Genomic DNA, 13,854 nt, shown 5'->3' with positions numbered 1-13,854 from the left:
TAATAAACTTAAATAAATCAAGATGGGTAGCTTCCCCTTTCCTGGTTTGCTTCTGTGCAGCACCGTTCTTTTTGTGGTGGGGATACCCTTTCTGAGTAAAGATCTCTTTCCTCTTATGAAATGATTAATACTCTGAAGTAGTGAGCGCTTTTCAACCTCGGCTTCACGTTGGAATTACCTGGTGAGCTTTAGATACTTGGGATGACTAGGTCCCAACCCCAGAGATTCTGATTTAACGTTCTGGGCATCAGGAGTATTAAAAGTTCCCCGGGTGATTCTAATATGTAGGCAAGACTATGAACTGCTGCTCTAAAACAATGGTTTTTAACCAGAACTACATGGAGACTCTTTTTTTTTTTTGGCCAAGAGACTTTTGTTTTTTTTTTGGCCACAGCATGCGGGATCTTAGTTCCCTGACCAGGGATCGAAGCTGTGCCTCCTGCAGTGGAAGCATGGAGTCCCAACCACTGGACTGCCAGGGAAGCCCCAGAGACTTTTTTTTTTTAATTTAAGTATACTTGCCGGGCCTTTCCTTCTACAGACTGAAGTAGAATCTCTGGTAGTTGATCCTAGGCAATTACAAAGTTTTAAAAGCTTCCTCAGGTGGGTAATTAACTTAGTAAGTCTTTAAAAATTTTCTTTCAGCTTTTATAATGAACGTTTCAAACACGCAGATAAATTAAAAGAATTGCACAATAAACACCTGTATACCCACCATCTACATTCAACAGTTGTTAATGTTCTACCACATTTGCTCTGTGTGTGTGTGTTTCCCTCAAGCATTTAAAAGTAAACTGCACGAATAAATCCCAGCATTTCCAAAGTAGTTAACTACCGTGAAATAACCCTCCATGCACAGGGCCTGGAACATAGGACACACCCAGTAAATGTTTGTGGTTCAAATGAATAACAGTTTAAAGATAAAGAAACCTGCGAATAATTACACATTTGCTTTCTTCATGTACCTTACATCTTATTAGATGAGATGAATTGAGCTGCTGCCTTTCTTGGAAATCTGTTCCTTTCACTACCTCTTATCCCCTGTAAATTGTATAACCACTAGTAAAATTATTCCTCCAATGCTGTTGTCATTAACAACAGTTCTCATGCTCTACATAGACAGCCTTTAAGTGGCATTTCATACTGCCTGTCTCCAACACCTCCTAAGTCTGACCCACTCCAGAGTATATTGGGGTTGCCCATTTCTCCAGGTTGTTCTCACTTCATCTGATAACCAGACAGATAAACCAGATATCAGAGAGCCCTAGAGCCTAGGAGAAAGCCTTTCCTTTCCTTTTGAACAAAGCTGAGACCCGATGGATGAATCCAATCAAGGTAAAGAGGTAGAAACAGATTGAGGAAAGGCTCTACTCTTGTCCTCAGGCAGTTGAAGACACTGAGACCCCATTGTCCTCAGGACAGATCCAAGGAGACGTCAGGCAGTACACTAGGGGGGAAGAGTCATTCTTACTGCCCTCACAGCCTTACCTGAGGTTGATCAAGTCCTGTTTCCTACTAGCAGAGAACTGCAGATATCTCATGTAGTCATCTTCAGAATCACCGAGGCTTGAGTTACGGCTCAGGGCTGGGCTACAATACAATACGGGTGTGCCAGGATAGACTTCAGTAACGTAGATTAACCAGCTTAACAAAACTGCTGACAATTCTTCCATCTCTGGAGAAACAAGCTGTTAAACTGTCCCTTTCTCATCAGAAACATTAATCTCTGAAAGGGGTGTCCATTTTAAAACCAGAAGCAGGGATGACTGATTTGCATTATGGATGTGGCAATTTACACATCAAGTAATCTCCACCAGACTGAATTCCTTGAGAGTAGAGATTGTCTCTCACTGTTATGTTCCCATTGCCTGCCAGATTCTGGCAGAGTGCTCTGGCTGACAGTTATTCATTCAATAAATACCTTCTGAGATTCTCAATAAGTGCTTTTAATTAAGTGTAAGATACTTTTTCTGATTGCTGTGTTATATTGAAAAATAATTATTTTAAAATATGTCCATGAAATATTTTTAATGACTATTTGTTTATAATAGGCATTGAAGGTACGGCAAGCAGATATCACCAGAGAGACCGTTCAGAAAAGTGTCTGTGTTCTAAGCAAGCTGGTAAGAGACCAAATAACCTGTTAATGTTAAACACTCATGGCAGCTTTTTATTTGATGATAAAGCATTATTAGAATGAGGAGAGGTTTATGAAAACAGTGATATATTAAAATTAGTCAGAGGTTTATTGTTGATGCTCTTCTTGCATCTCCTCTTTGCCTTTCAGCAGGTTCACTTTCATTTCCCCTCTGCCCAAAACTAGTTAAGAGGGAGGAAATCTAATAGATCAGTTTTGGGGAAGGAGGTTGATATGTGAGCAAAATGAGGCATCTGATATATTTAATTTATCCAGCTTTGTTTTGTTCTCGAGACTGTAGATAAGTAATATTTTACTAAAATTCAGAGTATCATAATTACTCAGATTTTATTGATGATACAAAAGTGCATGGCTCTTTGCAGTGAAAAATTGTATCCCTAGCTTGCTCTTTAAAAACTGAAAATGTGTGGGCTTCCCTGGTGGCGCAGTGGTTGAGAGTCCGCCTGCCGAGGCAGGGGACACGGGTTCGTGCCCCGGTCCGGGAAGATCCCACATGCCGCGGAGCGGTTGGGCTCGTGAGCCATGGCTGCTGAGCCTGCGCGTCCGGAGCCTGTGCTCCGCAACCGGAGAGGCCACAACAGTGAGAGGCCCGCATACTGCAAAAAAAAAACCCCAAAAAACACACAAAAAACTGAAAATGTTTGAGGAAAGGAAATGACATAATGAATTGTACTATAACAACACTTTAAAATTGTTTCTTCTCTGTACAGGTTGATCAGATGCAAGTTTATAATCATTTTAACTTTTTAGTTTTCAAAAGAAAATATATAGCATTTCTTATTTTTCATAGCTATCTCTATTAAATCATTTGTGATGTCCCATTTGTATTATTAATGGGTTAATAACACCTTTACCAGTAACACCAGATGCCTAGTTCTACCTGTAAAATATAGTCCCCCAACTTCTGTTTGTGGGAAAAAGTATCTAGATATCTATCATATTAATTATCTTAGATCTATATGATTACTGAGTACAAATGTGTCTGCAGTTAACCTAACGCAAAACAGAATATTTCATTAGCCTAGTCACCAAGAAAACTATGGTTTTATTTAATTATTTCTTCTGCAGTTGTTCCAATTTCTTATATTCACAGACAATTTAAATGTAGCTTGCTTAGTACTAAGCTTTAAAAAAAAAACCTGAGTGAGAATAATTTAGTACTATGGACCTTACTAATAAGATTTTGAGGATCAGGATATTTGTTCCAAGATAGTAATTTTTTTGTTTTTTGGCTGCGTTGGGTCTTCTTTGCTGCACGTGGGCTTTCTCTAGTTTGCAGCAAGCGGGGGCTGCTCTTCCTTGCGGTGCACGGGCTTCTCATTGCAGTGGCTTCTCTTGTTGCAGAGCACAGGCTCTAGGCGCGTGGGCTCAGTAGTTGTGTGCGTGGGCTTAGTTGCTCTGCGGCATATGGGATTTTCCCGGACCAGGGCTTGAACCCATGTCCCCTGCATAGGGGGCGGATTCTTAACCACTGTACCACCAGGGAAGTCCCAAGTAATTTTAAATAAAGGGCAAGAATAGTCTCCTAGAAAAGGAATGGTTATAAAAGACTTCAATATCAGAAAATTGGTAAATTGCTAACCTGTTTATTCCTGTACACAGTTTCTAGAAGGGTAGCCTGAAAAAATATACATTAGTGAATTATTGTTTTTTAATGCTGGACCAGATGACCAAAGTATAGGAGTGCTGGATATTGAATAAACACAACATGTTGAAAGGCTTCCTGAATAATTCTTCAAAGAACAGTAATAATAATAATAAGTGCCATTTATCAAGTGCCTATATGTCAAGTATTCTATACCAGGCACTTTTTTGACACAGTTGTCATTTTAATCCTCGTAAGAACAGAGATCTAAGTATTTATTGTTCTCATTTCACAAATAAAGATATATCTCAGAGAAAAAATGTCTAACTCTCATGAACATGTAACTGCTATGTGATAAAATTGGGGTGAAAAGCCAGTTTTATCAGACAGATAGAGCCAGCTCACACAAAAATGTTTGGAGGTTCATAGTGCATTTTAGTCTATATATAAAAATATATTTAGATAGAAATAATGATATATTAACTGGGATATTGGGGGAGAAAACTATTCCAGTATTACTTGTTTTAACTAATTAGAGTATATATTCAGCATTAGTCTCTGCATCCTAAAAAGGACACAGAAACCAGAAAACATCTAGAACAGAACATAAAGGGATGGAAATGGTAGGAAGAAGGTTTTAAACAGAGAAATAAGAATTAAGGAGTAACTTTTTTCAGATATACAAAAGAATATTATATAGGATATTATAAAGGACACAGACTAGTTTTAAGCCTCTGTAGAGGGCAAAGAAAGGGGAAATGAAAGTAAATTTAATCATGAATGTTCAACTGAATATAAGAATTAGTGCTAGAAGGATGATTAAACATTACTACAAGCTAGCAGAACAGTGTGCAGGATTACGATATGTTTTAAATTTTATGATAATGGTGACTAGCATTTAAGTGCTTTCTATATGCCAGATACTCTAGAAAGTGCTTTTACCTGTGTTATTTAATATGAGAAAGCCCCAGAAGATGTACTGTCTTTTCATATACCCATATTCACATCAGTTAGCAGACGTGGAGAGGTTAAGTGCCCAGAGTTACGTGGCTGAGTGACTGGAGCAAGACCCAGGAGGTCTGTGCTCACTCTCAGCCCCGGTGCTCTGAGTGGGTCAGGCACTTTGCAGCTGCAGTCCAGGAGCTAGAACAGTGACTTAACGTTCAGCTGTGAATAATAAGATACTAAAGTTGTCGGTAACTTTTTCCTTCTCAGTCTTTTCAAGTTAAAAAGTCATGGGGTGTTTGTTTTTTTTTACTATTATCAAACTAATGGTAATTTCTTTTTCTTTAAGCCTCTCTATGGCTTACTTCAAGCAAAACTTCAACTCATTACGCATGCATATTTTGAAGAGAAGGATTTTTCCCAAATTTCCATTCTAAAGGTAACTTTATCCCCCGCCATAGATGTGTGTGAAGACAGATTGATGAATCAAGTAGATTTTTAATAGTGTGAGATAATCATTTATTAGCTTAAGAAGGACATTCTTGTTTGAAAATAATATTGAAGAGCCAATGATCATCCCAAAATGTACAGTTCATACTTATTAAACTTAATGAAACCATCTTTTATTAGAAAATAATGATCGACAGTTGACTATGACATAAATGTTTCTGTTAATGGATAATAGCCCTTTCGCTATGGCATTTCTTCTCTACATTTGTTATGTTATTAATACACTGAGCAGTATGTTTATATATCACATTTCTGGATCCTAACTCCCATACTAAAAAGCACAGAAAAACCACATTCCTACTTTACTGAAGATGGATAATATGTTTTTCTTGAGGCTGCCATGGATGTATAGAACATGGATCTCTCCTGGATTCTAGTGAGGGTAGGACAGTTAGTTATTTAGCAAGGAAGTAGAGGAAATTTATCCTAGGAATCCGTACCACCATGGAAATGAATCAAGCTCTGATATGTAGAGGAAGAGAAGGAAGGATTGCTGGAAACTGGCAAGTTTCAGAGAGACAAAATTGCCTCAGTTAAAGAACCAATTCTCCCTTGGTCATCCTATTTCTAATTCAGTGTGTAAAATGATAGTAAAGTGTTCTAAACTGAATTTTTATTTTATAGGAGCTCTATGAACATATGAATAGTTCCCTGGGAGGAACTTCATTAGAAGGATCCCAGGTATATCTTGGTAAGGCACTTTTTTACAAGTCAGAAGAAATGCCCTCATTTCTTTTTGTTTGGCATGTTGAGTTGCATGTAAAACTTCATGATAAGAATTAGTTTCTATATGGCATCTGAATTCTCCAACATTTGATGCTGCTGCTTCCTTAAATATCTTCTTAGACAGTATTTGCATTAAGAAGGGTTGTAACATACTTGTATCAAAATTTACAACTATTATTGTATAAGGAAAGTTTCTGCTTTTCAGAGTAATAATGGAAGTTTGTTTTCCTTACATTAATGCTGACCAGGTCAATTCCCTGTCATAACACAGAGGGAGAGCAAGAGAGAGAGATCTGCTTATTAGCTCTTTTCTATTCTAAGATTTTTCAAGTTGAGGGTTTTATGCTATTTTGACAACCCAGAACATTCATTCGTGTGTTAGGCACTCAATAAATGTCCTTTTCATGTTTAAAAAAAATTGTTGATCACATAGTGATTTACGCTTGCTCAATTCCCATTTTAGCATGATGTAGCCAAACCCTGGAACTTCACTTTTGCAATCCTGTGTGTAATGTAAGCTGGTTACAAAGCTCCTATTCTGAGAATATGTTTTTCTCTAAATTAATTTATCTTGTCTTATGGCAGATGATCAGAGAAGATTGTGATTCAGAAATAGTAGCCTATGGGGTGTAGTGACCAAAAACCATGTTTAAATGATTGATTGCCACAGTAGTACAAGCTTCATAGTTTCTAAACTTGGGTAATTTGTAAGATGGCTGGAAAATGGGGAGGTGTTAGAGCTGCATGACCACAACACGAGCCACTAGCCACATGTGACTGTTTACATTTAGATTAGAATTAATAGAAATTAAATAAAATTTAAAAATCAGTTTGTTAGTCACACTTGCCATATTTCAAGTGCTCAGTGACCACATATGGCTACTCTATTGAACAGTGAAGATTTAGAACATTTTCATTATTGCAAAGTTCTATCGCAGTGCTGTTTGTTAACAGTATTTGATAAATTCTGATTATGTGTGTGCATAATGAGATTACATAAATATTTAAATATTCCTACTCTTACCTGCCTTTCTTTTGAGGAGGTTAAAACTTTCTTTGACAAAAACGGTAGTCATAGATTAGCTTTTGTTTTTTTTTTTTTTTAACATTATAGGTCTATCTCCTCGAGATCTTGTGCTTCATTTTCGACACAAGGTATGATATTTAATTTATGACGTACTAAATTTACTTAACTGGGCAAATTCCATGAGCTGCATGGTCTAATGCAGAGCGTGGCATAACTGTGTTTTAGTTTTTCTGAGACAGCTGTCATAGTGATACAAAGTTGAAAGTGTTCGTAGTGCTTATATGATAGAAATTTCTAAAAGTATACAAATAGTGTCGTTTATTTCTGTGCAGGATAGGATACTTTTTTCTATGGTTTTTGTAATTTTGGATATCATGAAATCAGAGTGGAAAAAAAACTTTTTTTCACAGAATGTTGAGTATCGTTCCCTGTGCTATAGGACCTTGTTGTTTATCCATTCTGTATATAATAGCTTGCATCTACCAATCCCAGACTCCCAATTCACTCCTCCTCCACACACACGTGGCAACCACAAGTCTGTTCTCTATGTCTGTGAGTCTATTTCTGTTTGTAAACAAGTTCATTTGTATCAAATTTTTTTAGACTCCACATATAATAATACCATATATTTGTCTTTCTCTGTCTGACTTACTTCACTTAGTATGATAATCTCTAGGTCCATCCATGTTGCTGCAAATGACATTATTTCATTCTTTTTTATGGCTGAGTAGTATTCCATTGTATGTGTATACCACATCTAAAAGAAGCATGTTTTTATCTTGCAGAGTATTTTATGTGTTGCCCTGAGAGTGAAACATTTTCCAGTAAAATATCTATGCTTATATCTATTGATCTTCTTAAGGCATCTGTTGACTGGGACATAACACACATTGATCATTCACTTAACAGCTGTAATGAGTATCTGCTCTGTGAATGCCCTGGACATCCAGAAGTAAATGAATAGTACCTTAACTTTAAGGAGCTTGCAGATATTTCAAGCAAAAATGGCGCAACTTATTCCGAAAAGTGCAATTTGATAGCAATTTAAGTGGTATTCACATTTTTAGAGGACACAGGAATTTCTCAGTATAAGTTCATAATTTTCAATGTAGTGTTTAAAGCTCTAGAATTATTTAATATTATTGATTCAATGATACATGGTTATGTTTGAGGAGAGGCAAAGGCAAATGAAAAGTAGGCTTGAGTTTCTTATTTTGATAGTTTTTTTTTCTTTCTTCAGGTCCTAATCCTGTTTAAACTAATTCTTCTTGAAAAGAAGGTGAGATTTGAATGTTTAGAATATTTAATATTTATTGACATTTCTTAAATACTATATAAAATTGAAACTAATGATAAAGTATAAATTAAGACTTTTTTGGCCATCAAAGTACAGTGGGCTAAAGCACATATTTTTGTCCACTGCTATAGAAGTGTAAATTCATGCAGTCTTTTCTGGGGGCAATTTGATAGTATTCAGTTATCAGAATGGTTTTGACTATAGATAACAGAAAGTTCTCTTGATTGATTGATTGATTGCCGTGCCGTGCCATGCGGCATGAGGGATCTTAGTTACCCTACCAGGGATCAAACCCATACCCCCTAGAGTGGAAGCACAGAGTCTTAACCACTGGACCACCAAGGAAGTCCCGAAAACTCAATTTAAATTGACTTAAAAAATAAGGAAATGTATTGGCTCGCTTCAGACTTCAGAGTGGATTGACTGAATGGTTTGACAATGTATTTAAATGCCTAGATTTTTTCCATCTCTTCCTTCTATGGTCCACAGTGCTTGCTTTATCTTGAGCCTAACTTCCCTTGTAGTGTAGGATAACTGCCAACAGTAATTGAACTATGCGCTTCCTTAGCTATAACTGGTGGCAGAGATAATACCTCTTTGCAAACCATTTAATAAGGATTCTTCCTGTCAATTCCTTTGGGCCTATGAGGCCATGTGCCTACCCAGAACCAATAATTGGTGCCAAAGAAATGCCTGTACTGATTGGCTTAAACCTGGGTTCCATACCACTCTCTAGTACAAAGGGATGGGATTGCAATGATTTTAGATCAAAGATTTAGATGAGGGATTTTAGACCAAGAGTCTACACACTAGGCCCCAGGGCCAAATCTGGTCTACCACCTATTGTAAATAAAGTTTTATTCGAACACAGCTACAGCCATTCTTTTCCTTATTGTTTATGGCTGCTTTTGCATTACAGTGGAAGAGTTGAGTAGTTGGGACAGAGACCAAATGGCCCACAAATGAAGAATGCTTACTATCTGACCCTCTATAGAGAAGTTTGCTGACCTCTGGTTTAGAGTAATCAGGAGCCATCCCTGGATCTGTGGCCAGTTGTATACACTGTATTACTGTGCTCAGTAAAGTAGGGTGGAATGGATATTGGAGAGTCAGCCATTCACAATATCCAGTATATTTTGTTTCCATAAAAATGTTTATCCGTTTGGCCCAGTAGTTGTTCTCTTAGAGGTTTAATTTCCAGAATTAATCTTAGTTGATGCAAAGCTCTATCTAAGAGATCTTTCAGTCATTTTTAATAATGAATTATCAGTGACTAAGTAAGTATTGATTTATTTTGTATATAATTTCCAAACAACAAAAAAGATTCTGGGTGGGCTTTTTTTATTGTTGTAAAGATGTTTCATGGCATGTTAAGTGAAAAAAGTTTGCCCAGCTACATATCAAGCCCATGATTCCAATTTTATAATTAAGTATATATTAATTGAAAAGAGTAGGAGGAAAGACAGCAACAATTTGGTGAGAATATTGGCTATATTTTTAAGAAGGAAATACACTTTTCTGTATTCTAGCTTTCTGGATGGATATGTATTCTTTCTTCAAACAGAAAAAAAGTAAATTTTTAAAAAGTGAATGAAACTAACATGTACTAGTACAGTGTTTCAACCTTTCAAAATAGTTTATACTTGTAAAATACACATAACATATAATTAACCATCTTAACTATTTTTAAGTGTACAGTTTCATGGTGTTAAGTATGTTCCTGTTGTATTATTATCATCCATCTTTAAAACTCTTTTCATTGTGCAAAACTGAAACTCTGTACCCATTAAACACTAACCCCTCGTTCTCCCTTTCTCCCACCTGCTGGCAACCACCCTTCTACTTTCTGTCTCTATGAATTGGGCTACTCTAGGTTCCTCATAGAAATGAAATCATAAGTGTTTCTTTTTGTGACTGGCTTATTTCACTTAGCATAGTGTCCTCAAGGTTCATCCATGTACAACAGATGTCCGAATTTCCTCCCTTTTTAAGGATGAATAATATTCCATGTATGTACATACCACATTTTGGCTGTCATGAATAATGCTGCTGTGAACATGGGTCTATGTATGTCTCTTCAAGACCTTGCTTTCAGTTTTTTGGAGTGTATACCCAGAAGTGGTATTGCTGGATCACATGGTGGTTCTATCTTTAATTTTTTGAGGAACTGCCATCTTTTCCACAGTAGCTACATCACTTTACATTCCTAATAACAGTGCATAAGTGTTCCGATTTATTCTCATCCTCTCCAACACTTGTTATTTTCAGGTATTTTGATAGTAGCCATCCCTAATAGGTATGAGGTGATATCTCCTGGGTTTGATTTGCATTTTCCTAATGATTAGTTATGTTGAGCACCTTTTCATGTGCTTTTTGGCCACTTGCATATCTTCCTTGTAGAAATGTGTATCCAAATCCTTTGCCCTTTTTCTTTTTTTTTTTTTTTTTTTTTTTTTTTGGTACGCGGGCCTTTCACCGCTGTGGCCTCTCCCGTTGCGGAGCACAGGCCCCGGATGCGCAGACCCAGTGGACATGGCTCACGGGCCCAGCCGCTCCGCGGCACGTGGGATCCTCCCGGACCGGGGCACGAATCCGTGCCGCCTGCATCGGCAGGCGGACTCCCAGCCACTGCACCACCAGGGAAGCCCCCTTTGCCCATTTTTAATCAGGTTTGTTTTTTTGTTGTTGAGTTGTAGGTTTCAAACTTTTTATTGCAACCCATAATAAAAAATGTTCTTCATTGAAACTTAGAGCACATGTGGATACATGTATCTGAAACAAAATTTTGCAAAATAATATTTAGCCTAGCCACATGCAGTGGCATTTATGATCAAGTAGACTTTATTTAATGTGGCAAATCACAGGTACACACTTTTTATATTGATTTAATAAAGTAAGGACATCTTTTAATGCAGTCTTGGTTTCTCTGTACTTGCAAAGCATTCAAATAAGCAATGTGTAAGGAGAGCACAGGAGATTATGGATGTTATGCTTTACTGGATATCACTTAGTGCCACTAAATGATTTAATTGTTTAAAAAAAGAAAAAACTCTCACCTGAGCAACTACGTGCTTGTTTTTTTCCTCTAGTTTAATTATCACCAGCATTAGTTTTAGTGCAATATCTAACTGAACCCTGTTCCAAATTAATTTTTCTCAATTCTTATTCTGAAAAATGTCAAACCTACAGGAAAGTTGATAGAGTAATATATAATGAACACTTTATACCCTTCATCTGTGTTTATGAGTTGTTAACATTTTGCTTTTGTATTACATTGTTTTATATGTGTTCATTTTTCTCCCTGAATCATAATAATTTTAAAGTAATTTGCAGACACCATGGTACTTCATCCCTAAATACTTTAGGACAGCAGTCCCCAACCTTTTTGGCACCAGGGACCAGTTTCAACGGAAGACGGTATTTCCATGGATCGGAGGCGGGGCAGGGGGGATGGTTCAGGCAGTAATGCGAGTGATGGGGAGCGATGGGGAGTGGCATATGAAGCTTTCCTCGCTCGCAGGCCGCTCACCTCCTCCTGTGCAGCCCGATTCCTAACAGGCCCTGGATATATTTCTTAAGAATAAGGGTACATTCCTACATAGACAAAATATCATTTTCACATTCAAGAAATTTAACATTGATATAATAAATGCTATCTAATGTACAGTCCATTTTCAGATTTCCCCAGATGTCATAATAATGTTCTATAAGCTGGTTGCTTTTCTTAATCTGGAGACCAAGGATCATTTATTGCATTGTTAGCTTTCTTTAATCTCAAACAGTGCCACCACCTCGCTCTTTTTTTGTTTCTCTTTATGACATTGGCCTTTTAATTTTTTTTTTTTAAGAATCCAGATTAGTTGCATTATAATATTAGATTTGTCTGATTGTTGTCACTAGTTTCAGATTAAATTTTTTTGGCAAGAATACAGGTGGTGGTGTGTCCTTCTCGGGGCATCACATCAGGAGCCCCATAACTGTTTGTATTATTATTGGCAATGTGAAATTTGATGATCTGATTCAGGTGGTGGTTGCCAGGTTTCTTTAAATTAGGTACTTGTTTTTTCTCTTTGCAATTAATAGGTAAACTGTGGGTTGATAAATTTGAAGATATGTGAATATCCTGTTGCCTAACAGCCTTTCACAATAGTTTTAGCATCCATTGGTAATTTTTACCTGAACCATGATAGATGCTTGGTGATTTTCTGATTCTATCATAAATTCTGTATGTTTTAGCTCTTATACTTATGTAAAGAAGAGTTTTTCCCTCTCCCTTCTTTTCTTTTTTCTTGTCTTAAAGTATCATTGTGGACTCATGGATTTTCTGATTTAATTTTGATTGACTCCATTTCAGGTTCTCTTTTATATTTCTCCAGTGAATAAATTGGTGGGTGCCCTGATGACGGTGTTATCCCTTTTTCCAGGTAAGAGCGTAGCGGTTTCTACTCTTCCTTTTTATATTTTGTCCTGGACCTTTTTTTAAAAAATTAATTTATTTGTTTATTTTTGGCTGCATTGGGTCTTTGTTGCTGCGCGCGAGCTTTCCTTAGTTGCGGCAAGTGGGGGCTACTCTTCATTGCAGTGCGTGGGCTTATCATTGTGGTGGCTTCTCTTGTTGCAGAGCACGGATCTAGGTGTGCGAGCTTCAGTAGTTGTGGCACATGGGCTCAGTAGTTGTGGCGCCGGGCTTAGTTGCTCAGTGGCATGGTGGATCTTTCTGGACCAGGGCTTGAACCCCTGTCCCCTGCATTAGCAGGCGGATTCTTAACCACTGTACCACGAAGGAAGCCCTGTCCTGGACTTTGTTTTTTTTAATACTTATTTATTTTTATTTTTTTGAATTTTATTTTAGTTTTTATACAGCAGGTTCTTATTAGTTATCTATTTTATACATATTAGTATGTATACTTATTTATTTTTGGCTGCATTGGGTCTTCGTTGCTACCCGCGGGCTTCTCATTCCAGTGGCTTCTCTTATTACAGACCATGGGCTCTAGGCACGTGGGCTTCATAGTTGTGGCACATGAGCTCAGTAGTTGTGGCTTGCAGGCTCTAGAGTGCAGGCTCAGTAGTTGTGGCGCATGGGCTTAGTTGCTCCACTGCATGTGGGATCTTCCTTGACCAGAGCTCAACTCCATGTCCCCTGCATTGGCAGGCAGATTCTTAACCACTGCTCCATCAGGGAAGTCCATGAACCATTTTTTTTTTTTTTTTTTGCGGTACGCGGGCCTCTCACTGCTGTGGCCTCTCCCGCTGCGGAGCACAGGCTCCGGACGCGCAGGCTCAGCGGCCATGGCCCACGGGCACAGCCGCTCCGCGGCATGTGGGATCCTCCCGGATTGGGGCACGAACCCGCGTCCCCTGCATCGGCAGGCAGACTCTCAACCACTGCGCCACCAGGGAAGCCCCCATGAAACTTTGAATGATAAAAATTTTCAAAGAAAAAGTGGTTAGGGTTACCATTCTATTTTTTTTTCCTCCAGAAGTTTATTTATTTTTATTTTTTAAAAAAATATTTATTTACTTATTTGGCTGCACTGGGTCTTAGTTGCAGCACGTTGGATCTTCGTTGCAGCACACAGGATCTTTTAGTTGAGACATGGGGT

The 13,854-nt window shown here is 37.8% G+C and overlaps 1 protein-coding gene across 7 annotated transcripts in view; it reads left to right on the top strand.

Moving 5' to 3' along the window:
• AVL9 (AVL9 cell migration associated) overlaps window positions 1-13,854 on the top strand; it is a 92,461-nt gene that overhangs the window by 19,717 nt on the left and 58,890 nt on the right. For all 7 annotated transcript variants that reach the window (XM_032642356.1, XM_032642359.1, XM_032642363.1 and 4 more), the window contains exons 4-9: window positions 2,052-2,123; window positions 5,038-5,127; window positions 5,823-5,889; window positions 7,039-7,079; window positions 8,192-8,230; window positions 12,603-12,672. In XM_032642356.1, coding sequence (XP_032498247.1) covers window positions 2,052-2,123; window positions 5,038-5,127; window positions 5,823-5,889; window positions 7,039-7,079; window positions 8,192-8,230; window positions 12,603-12,672 — 379 coding nt within the window. The remainder of the gene's footprint in view (window positions 1-2,051; window positions 2,124-5,037; window positions 5,128-5,822; window positions 5,890-7,038; window positions 7,080-8,191; window positions 8,231-12,602; window positions 12,673-13,854) is intronic.

Source organism: Phocoena sinus, chromosome 9, assembly GCF_008692025.1.
Source record: "Phocoena sinus isolate mPhoSin1 chromosome 9, mPhoSin1.pri, whole genome shotgun sequence".
Lineage (NCBI taxonomy): Eukaryota > Metazoa > Chordata > Mammalia > Artiodactyla > Phocoenidae > Phocoena > Phocoena sinus.
The sequence above is the reverse complement of the archived record's forward strand: the minus strand, read 5'-3'. Positions and strand labels throughout refer to the sequence as shown.